Raw genomic sequence first — 10431 nt, 5'->3', positions numbered from 1 at the left:
TTGCTGAGCACTGCATAATTATGGAGCCAGCTACACCACTATGTCAGCCAGTTACGCCACCATGTACGACGATCAAGCTCTGGGGAAAGACGCCGCCATATTTCACAACATAGATTATACCCTTTTAATAGCTGTTAACGAATGACAACAGATGCTAACATAGAAGCAATGTAAGGCGGCCATATATAGACATCGTGGACGGCGTCAATTCGACGTAACGTAAGTTCACAACCTGCGGCAGCATACAGATAAAGCGGAGGTATATATCGTACACATCCACCTCACTTTTCAGAAGACGAATAGTTTAAGTGGCACCTGATGCAGATAACGATGAAATGTCCAGCTGAGGAACGTTCCAGAACACCGCATGCAAAGCGAAATCGCGGCGCGCATGCGCATCAGGAAGGATCAGTCACAGTGGTGGCACCGCGACCGCATGCAGATCCAAAACGTTCCTTCTTCGGTCTCAATGGCGGTTTACATCCTTCCTCTCACTGCCCACAACTAACAACACATTCGGCTAGCGACAGGCGGCGAAAGGGACTAAGATAAGTGCAGCAGCGATAGTAGCATGTCAACGGCCGAAAACGACCAGGAGCGTCCTTTCGACTGTCATTCGCCGTCACTGATGGGAAAGGGGGCACTTTCGCACGGCCGGGCAGGACTCTTATCGAAGCCTCCGATCGGCCGGAGCGCGAGGAGTTTACGGTTCGGGTCACACAGGAGGTCTGCCGCTGCTGGCTCATCTACGTCTCTCTCTGACGCCGTGTTGTCGTGTCCGGTTCGTACGGCACGTGAAAGGACGGAAGCCTTCGCATGAATGAAGGGATTCAGAGAATGAAATAGACTTTTTGCTGGCACACATGGCGAATGAATGAATGAATGCTGCTGGTTGACAGCCAGAACAGGATGCACATACAAAGTGAATCATTACATGATCGAATCAATCTGGCAAGCAAGCAACTAATTAATGGCTGACACTACGAGCAGGGCAGGACCCAAATAAAGTTTTTCAACCAACCAACCAACTACGAGCAGGGCACATGCAATCAATCAATCAATCAATCAATCAATCAATCAATAAATCAATAAATCAATCAATAAATCAATCAATCAATCAAATAATCAATCAATCAAGTAATGAAAATTTTCCATATATAAACATCAAGAATGTGACGCGTTTGCCGAAGCAGAGGGGCGTACGCAGTAATTTTTGGGGAGTAGGGGGGGGGGCACCTCCTTTATATGAAGTGGGGGCCGGCAGGCAGATGTGGTCGAGTGTCATTTGTGCTCTGTATTTTGTATGCTATGGCAAAAAAAATTTTTGCGGGGGGGGGGGGGGCACGGGCCCGGTGTGCCATACCCTGGCTACGCCACTGCCGAAAGATGAATGCATCAGTCACCTTGTTGCTGGCCGACGTGAAAAAGAGAACACGCGCAGTGAAATAATTAATTACCTTGTCGCTGGTACACACTGGAACGGACATAATTTCTGTGCGTGCATCTGCAATCAGTTTCCAGCCGCAGAAAAAATGTACAGGGACTGATAAAAAAGCGCGTGGTTGTAAAAAACCATCGGTACTTCGTATGAAATCATGGTACGGCGGAACAAAATAATAAATTCGTGGAAACGAATAATAACGCCTGCTTTCCTTGTAAAGCACAGAAATAATCAACGCCTCCTGTGAAAACTTTCACGAAATTAATAAAAACATCACGCACACAAGTACCAAACGAGAGTTGTGGATAAGGCTAGGAGGATTCAGCACGACCCGCTTGTGCCTCGAATAGTCTCCAACTACACCTTACGCAACGAACTCTGTGTACGCATACTGACGCACCCGCCTAATGATGTCACGACTTGCATGGTTTACTTAACGATTACCTCACGTGGGCACGCTCCCGGCCCTAATGGGGGCGCTGATTGCTTCAGTGGTCACGCCACAATCACCGCTAAGCACACATAGGCAACGATTTTAGCATTGCAAGTGCAGTCGTCCACTGACCGTCTGAACCATATAATAGTATGTCATTGTCGTGACAATTTAGTCCGCGGACCTTATTAACCAGGGCACGCGAGGCACCGTTTGATTATGCCGGGCCCGACGTACGCTCGTGTCGACCGTGACCGACAAAACAAAGCGCGCTTTCTATTTCACTTGAGGAATTGTCATCTTAGCAAAGAGCTCCTGTACACGTCTAGTAGACGTCTTGTGCGTGCGGTTATGGCGCCAGTAGTTCAGCACTTCTGTGGCGGCAAGATGGAGACCCTAAGTGACCACGCAAACGTGCTTCCTCTTTCACTTAAGGTGTTCGCACACGCCTAACACATGTCGCGAGCGGTTAGTGACGCTTATATAGTTCACCACTCCTGTGGCGACGAGAGGTGAAACCTAATGAACAGCTGACTACGTGAACCGTGCTTTCTCTTTCACCTAAAGTGTTCGGATCGCAACAAGAGCTCTAGAACACCTCGAATAAATGTCTCGTGCGGTTAGTCACGCCACTGGTTCAGCACTCCTGTGTCGAAAAGAGAAAAACCTAACTGACCAACACGCTAGTTAAACGTGCTCTCTCATTCACTTACGGGGCTCGGATCGTAACAAGAGCTCTAGCACACGTCCAAAAGACGTCTCGAACGGTTAGGGACGCCTATAGTTCTGCGCTCCTGTAGCAACGACAGAGAAACCTAACTTAGCAGCACACTAAGAGAACGTGCTCCGAGTGAAAGAGAACGTGCTTAGAGTTTCGATCACAACAAAATGTCTAGTAAACGTCTAATAGACGTCTTGATTGGTTAGTGACGCCTCTGGCTTTCCGCTCCTTCCACCTCCTTACGAGAGGAGAAACCTAACTGACTGGCACACCACGTAAAAGTGGTTTCTCTTTCAGTTAAGGAGTACAGATCTAGTACACCGCTAATACAGGACATACCACTAATAGAGGTCCTCGCGGGTAGCTCCGCCTTCGGTTTTACGACGTCGCGAGGCCTAAGTGCCCGGCAAACGAAGCCAGCATGCTTTCCCTTTCGCTCTAGCGACTGTCATTAGACAAAGGCCCGTCGTAAACCAGTTATAGACCTTTATAGCCGCGCCTTTGTTCGCCACTACTATAGCGCCGAACGAGACTTAATTGGCGAGCAGAGAAAGACCGCTGGTCATTGCGAAGGGTTACGTCAGATCCAAGAGCCACTGAGACGGTGTGTTATTATAGTCCGCGCCGTGTCACTAGCCTGCCGCATAAGCTGAATGATTAGCCCCCATGCATACGCACCCGAGACAAAGCGGGCGATTACAACTAATCTGTAGCGCCAAAGCTGGAGACCTTAGGTGATAGGTACGTTGTCGTAGGCAGTCATTACATGCTGACCGAAGAACTACAGCCAATCTAGGGTAGCACACATGCCACACCCTGTCCTTCAACTGTGTCCTTCTACTTTTCAAGCCTTATTAGAATACTATTACAGTAGAGATCGTTTGACATTCGGATTTTAGTAAATTAACTGATCTTGTCACCTCCCCAGAGACTATAACTTACTAAAGAATGTATATATGTATCCATAATTGCATGCAGCAACAGCGTTCAGTGAAACGGATACCTCAATATAATCTCTCCATCGATCCTATTTAGCCCGTTCAACGTTACGTGGTGCGCGTAGCTATACGCAGTACGCATGCGTGTGTGCTAACAGTTACGTAGCGGGTAATTACGCAGGCTTCAGATGCGCATCTCCTTGAGATCGTGTATCTTGTCTGCTACCCTTGTGCTTGAATTCTCAAACCTTGTTCTTTGAACTCGTTTCATGAATGCGCCAACTGATATTTTTTTTTATTTAGCATGAACGGTCGTTATCAGCAGCATGTAGCCATCACATATGCTGTATATGTAGATGTTTGTAGATGTATCAGCGAATACAGAAAACTGTATTAGCTTTAGCGTAACTGTAATAGCTTTAGCTTAAGAAAATGTAGTGTTCGACGTCAGACGTGCCTTACGCTTAGTTCCCTTCGTGATTTGTACTCGCCAAGAAGCACTCGGCATCTTGTTTTAAGCTGCCTTCTTATTGTAGCGCATTTTGGTATTTCTGTCCCAGTTTTAGAATCGCAGCACTCAAATGGGCCATCTCCGGCACGTTCTCCATAAACGATACGTCACGCTGCGCAACTACGTCGTCTGCTTTCCGTTTCGGGAAAACTAAGAGTCTATTTCTCATGTCTTTTTTGTTGCTTCTGCTTCTACTGCTGCTATTCTTCCTCAAAGGAATCTAATCTGGCCCATGCGCGAACAGCTGTGAGAACTCGGCAATTGAAGTCACGATTCGCGCATCTTCCAAATAGGTGACTCGCTATATATATTACGTCGAGACCGTGAAACGCACCAACAACAAGCTCTCGTTTCCTAAGAAAACGACACACAAACTGGCGTATCACGCCAATGCTCGCTTTTCGTCTCTAAAAAAAAGAAGAAGAAAGAAAGAGCCGCCCGCGTCCGCCCGCCATAACAGAGTCGCTGGCTCTTGTTGCATTATATGGCGCGCATTAGCGAGGTCCCCATTCACACCGCGAAGTCGTCAAAAACGAACGCCATGGAAGCGAGCGCGCGCACAATGAACCGCGAATGCGCATAGCGTATCCCTAACATGGCGGCGCAGCCGTCCCAGTTGCCAGACGAAAATAAAGAAAAAAGGCTGCCTCAAACAGAAGGCAGACGGCCGAGCAGAAGTGCAGTGTGTGAGCGCTGGACACACACGTCGTATGCGACGGACGGTCGGCTTGTCGTCTGCTCCCAAACCGGCGCTACGGCGCGAAATAGGCGTCGCGAATGCCTGAGACCATCACGCTTTCTCGAGGAACAATGAGCGCCGGACGACGTCGCAGCGGCCGCTGCTCCGCTGTCACGTGACGCCCGCGGCATGGCGCTGGAGTCATGAGAAGCGTTGTACGCGCGCGGACAATTCGAAGAGGAGATTCGCGTTACCGCGTCGTGCGTCTGTTTGACTGAGCTTTCTTTTTCGCGGCCGTCTGTCAACGATGGCCACTGCTGTCGTCTGCTAGCGACGAAGGTTCTCACTACTGTCTTCTGGGTGCAATGGGAAGCAGAAGTGCGCAGCCACGTTCACCTTTTTATGGCAGACGACAGGAGCCGACGACAGTCACCTTGAATAGCAGACGACAAGAGCGTGAGGCCGCGGAATGCCATCAACGACGGCTGCCCCCTTCACCTTGGGTGGTCGTTCTTTTCACACGTTGTATTCGGAGACCGTATGCGCTATATGGTACTGCGAGGAAATTGAGGTTGCGTCCTGCGTGTACAGTTCCACTGGCAATAGCGCACGACTTAAGTTTGCTAAATTACGCCACGAGGGAGCGCAAGTTACCGCGAGCATCACCTGCCATCTTGATGAACTGGTAGCGTTCACGTCCACGCACATCCATAAGCTTAGAAAAGAACTTGGCTTCCCTCTAAAAGCAATGAATGTCGATTACAGAGCCGCAGAGTAACACAAAAGGGGCTGGGTAACAGCCATTTCTGGAAGCCCCCGCAAGTGCCGCAATAGACAACTGATAATAGCTTCAAGCCTTCCGCAATTATTCTCATCGACGAACTCTACAAACGTTGCATTACGCATGCGTTAAGAAGATGGCGTATGCCGCCTTAGAGAGTAACGACAACAGGTCGTCGGAGCTGTCACCGCGAAATCTACTCCTACTGACTTATTACATTCTTCGACCATTAACATTCCCAGAATGCACTGAACTATATTCAGGCTATGTTAGCGGCCATTTGCACCATGATTTTTCATGAAAGTTGGTGAATCCTACCCGAATCTGACCAAATGTATATTAATTGGAGAACCTATAGCTCAAGCTGTCCTTAAAACGTTTCTAGAACCTAAGATCCCATTGCCTCATTGTTAAAAGTAATTAGGTAACTCTTTAGCGCTTGTGTTATCTAAGAGAAACCTAAAACGATCACGCAATTTTCAATAAAGAATGAAGAAAAAAGTCACAACGGCAACACTGCGAAGAATGACAAACACACGGCTAAAAGTGGGATAACACGTGACGCGCCGGAGAACAGTTGTGAAACGAAACTAAACCGTGGCGAAAACCGGCGAAACGCAGCAAAAGACTGCGAGTCGAAAAACGTCTCCAGGCCGTCGTAGAAAGGCGTCTTGTAGACGTCTTTTCGCACGCTAGACCGCCTCTTGCGGCGAATGTCTCCTTTCTCTATTTTCTTTCTTTATTTATTTATTTCTTTTGTTAAACTGTGTAATGCAGCGGTGAAATAATGCCTAAGCTCGGCGCACCACACAATACCGTGAGAGGTGACCCGTGTCCACCTTTAGCCTCTTAAGCTACAAGGACTGTAACGTAATCTTGTAATTATAGCATACGTAAGTGTGTGGTGGGCTCCGTGCGGCGTACAAAAATAAATTCCTTTCCCTCCTCCTCGCAATGTGTGTCCTCTATTTATAGCCTTTTTGTCATGGCATCGTTTTACCCTTCTTGTTGTTTTTCTTTTTCGATATAGTCCTTTAAACTTACTTTGCATAATCATGGAGCGTTGTGCATATGCTGTAATGAGACGCTGTGAATAGCATCGTCAAAATGGTCATTTATATGACGAAGCAGCTTCACTAGATCATAAAGTTGGGGCTAGAGGTAGATGTACCGTCTTGTTCAACTTGCATATTTGTTTCGACCACCATGCGCCAGAGACACCGAATGCAGGCAGCACACCTTCAATTGTAGGCTATCTTGGAGAATCGACAATCACGGCAAGTTATCATTTGACTAATTTCCAAAACATTAATTCCTTTTCCTTCAGGGTAAATTGGAGATTATTGGGAGATGCCGTCGTCCTACACTGCACATAAGATGCACTGATTATGGTCTTGATAACATATTAATTCCTAGGGTTTTACGCGCCAAAACCACCATATGATTACGATGCACGCTGTAGTGGGAGGCTACGCATAAATTTCGACCACATGAGTACGTGCACCCAAAGATCCAAGTTGTCTATATATACCTGAGTGTTATGCGTAATAAAGTTTAGTTGAAGTCTAGCGTTGTCCTGTATTCCTTCTTCTCGTCCACGTCTTTTTCGCTAGTAAATATGTCATATTACCCAAATATAAGCACACGGGTGTTCTTTGCATTTCGCCCCCCATCGGATGACAATGATCAGTTACACTGCTATACAGACATTTGAAACTTATGCCGGCGTCTTCGACTCGTGTGACAACCCATAGCCCCACGATCCCGTGTGTAGGTGCGCTCTTGTACGTTCACTGTATATTCTCATTACAAAGTGTATGATATACTCGACGCTTCTTTTCTGTATCCATGCGTCATATTGTTGTCCCAAACGTGTTGCGTGAAGTTTGTCTTCTAGTTTGTGAACTTGCGTTATGAACTAGGGAATTATGTGTCATGACTGCATCTCAAATACTGGCCTATTGGTAAATATAATAATAATCATCATAAGAAGCGTTCATTTCGGCCTCAGGAACTAATTTTTCAGCCCATATTGCTTTTTTCAACATAATAAGATAAGCTCGAACCACGCAGCCCCACTTGTTACTACGCAGAATTCACCGGACAGAGCACAGGGGGATGCCTCTACAACGAACTCTAGTGTGTAACGAAGGATTGCTTATACTTTGGTTTTACTAGCCTGGCAAGGCGCGAGTCTAACAAAGGAGAGACCTCGATAACGAAGCATTTTGATTGGCTCATGCACTTCACTTTGGTGGTTGACTCTAAGCATTCGAGTTGGGGCACGTACCTGCGCCTTCTTCGCCTGCTGCTGTCTCGCCCTGGTGGAGGCGTAGCGGCCGTGGTCGACGCCCATGCTCCGTCGGTACGTCTTGAGCAGGTCCAGCAGCAGGGTCACGCCGTCGTTCGGCTCGCTGACAAACTCCTCCACGAAGCTGAAAACACAAAGGGAGAGATTGGTTTGACAATGAGAACACCAGACAAATAAACTGAAAGTTATTAGCGGACTCTGACAAAAACGTGAAGCAGACAGGTGGCCCTGAATTCCAACTTTATTTCCATCTGTGTACCAGTGCGAACGGCAATTACATACAGTGCATAAACGTTTGACGGCGGTATTGCTTTAGTGGCTTTTCAATGCCCTTCATTTACTCCGCGGATCCCCGTGTCCAGAGAGTATGTTTCAAACACCCCCCCCCCCCCCCAAAAAAAAAGCTATGTTTGGAATGTGCATATATGCAAGCACACAAACACGCAGGAATATACATAAGGAGTGGTTAAACCCCCTCCCCTCCCCCTGAGAAAGGAAGTTCTAGCTACGCCACTGTTGTGGTATCCACTTTGATTCGCGTCAGCAGACACGGACAAACGTAGGCATCGGCAAAAACTAGATACAGCAATGCATTCGCTTCCGTGCTGTTCGGGCTGTAGGAAGCAGTACACAGTTTCGTCAGAAGAGGATGCTTAGCGAAGCGTGTGATGGTAAAATTTTGCACAGAATTCCAAGTTACGTACACGTACAAGACGCTTGCTGAGTCAGCCCTGCGGGCACATTCCAAAAGTTCGCAGCAACGGCGCTTGCGCGAACTCCCTCAGCACAGCTCAAAGCTAGCGACGTGATCGGCAACGCGTGTAACTTGTGCGCCTCCCTCGCGAAGCACACGGAAAACGTAGCATCCGAAATTCTCTCACTCGTTTTCTGCTTGTAATCTTAGAGGGCATGGTAAACGTCACCAGGAACGTTCTCTATTGGTTCCGGAACCATCGTAACGTTTGCTTCTAATGCACAAAGGGCAAAACAACAGAAATACGTGTTCTGCGAACTCCCCACGCATACAGTGTTACACATTTCTCGTGTGAGTTTTCCGAAGCTCTTCAGATGTCAACGCTCGAATGTTTCCTCCGTGACGAAAGGCCGTCGATTATGTGGGAAAAGACGATAATGAATTGACGTAAAGTTCCTGTTATGCGGCATCTCTTGGTGAGTTCGATAGCCTTTTTCCCTGGGAAGTTCCTTCCGTGAGAACCACGGAGATTTGTCTTGAATGGCTCAAGTTTCAGACGCGAGTAATTGAGCCTCAAAGCAGTGGGCTGGTGTAGCAGTTATCACGTTCTAATGGAAGAACAGTATCCTCACGACAACTCGTACATGGTGTTCTCGGTATTTCGCCGTTGTTTTTGCTTCTTCCTCATGCATCAGCGAACGGTACAGAGGCAAAGAATTGCATAACATGCGCACTTAAAGTACAGAAAAAGAGAGAAAATAATGCGAGCATGTTTCCTTTACTATGGGAACCTATAGGAGGAAGTTGGTCGTGTTCTTACAAACCGGAAACAGCGCTTCTTGATCAATTAGCGCAGAGGCCACGGAAAAACAACGAGGGAACAAACGAAATACATCGACACACGAGTAGACAGTCGCACGCGACACATGCGCTCACAAAAGCGTCACACATGCCTAACGACATGACGGCGCGTGAGAAAGTCAAAGAGGAAGTTGACGCTAGGTGGCGCAGCGAGAAGTGCCATTGGGACAATGAGTTTTGCCATTAGGCCTAACTGCGACCTAGGATGCCCGTTGCAGTGGGCTTCCCAGGATTGACAAACGGTGGGACGTACATACCGTACGCTTTGGTACGACGTGCTGTAAGTCAACGCGATTGTCAGAGAAATGGGAGAGGAGGTTGAAGGTAAAAGGAGAAGGGCCGCCTGTCCGAGTAATATGATTTATAAGCCCATTCAACCGAATTTCCCGCGCTTTGTCGTGCCCAAATGTGTACGTGCGTGTGGTTGCGTGCGCGCGTGCGTGCGCATGTGTGCTTCTAGGCCTGTGATTCCTGAGCGAGCATTCTAGCTGAGTCTCTTTCTCGCTCTAAATCGGATGACTGAATCGGCAAGCGCTGCGTTGACCGTTGGGCATTGACAAAGGGGTTCTTTATTAGCAGAGCCATTCGACATTGCCATAGGTGTGCCTCCAGGAGTAGTACATTCGGTTTGTAGTTGCTATGGGCACAATTTAAGAAAACGCCGAGGACAGAGCAAGAGTTAAGAAAAGCGCAAGCGGTAGAGAGAAACATGACCTCTGCTTTTGACGACAAGACACGTTTCTATGTTCGCGAAAGAGCAGGCCTTTGCTGTAAGTCCAGCACAATAAAGCAAGATGAACGGGTTGAAGCGCCACCACATACCAGTGACGTCATAAAGTTTGGGTCAGCGCCTCCTAGGGTCATATTATAGTTAAAGAATAACACGTTCCCTTCAGGCATTAATAAAAACTCGACCTGACAGCTTCATGCGACATAATATTACTAGAGACAACACAAACACGAAAGAGAAAAGAAACGCGAGACGCGTGGTATTAAACCGACGTGGGCAGTACGCGTTGTTATGCGCACAAATGTGTGTGTCTACGTGCGTGTGGGTAGTT

The 10431-nt window shown here is 47.7% G+C and overlaps 1 protein-coding gene across 1 annotated transcript in view; it reads right to left on the bottom strand.

Annotated features, from left to right (window-relative positions):
* The window catches only part of LOC119399065 (uncharacterized), a 198834-nt gene that overhangs the window by 26007 nt on the left and 162396 nt on the right, over positions 1-10431 (bottom strand). The window contains exon 4 of the mRNA XM_049417522.1: positions 7795-7939. Coding sequence (XP_049273479.1) covers positions 7795-7939 — 145 coding nt within the window. The remainder of the gene's footprint in view (positions 1-7794; positions 7940-10431) is intronic.

Source organism: Rhipicephalus sanguineus, chromosome 7 (genome assembly GCF_013339695.2).
Source record: "Rhipicephalus sanguineus isolate Rsan-2018 chromosome 7, BIME_Rsan_1.4, whole genome shotgun sequence".
In the NCBI taxonomy this organism is placed as follows: domain Eukaryota; kingdom Metazoa; phylum Arthropoda; class Arachnida; order Ixodida; family Ixodidae; genus Rhipicephalus; species Rhipicephalus sanguineus.
Note: the sequence above shows the minus strand (reverse complement) of the source record. Positions and strands in the feature narration are given on the sequence as shown.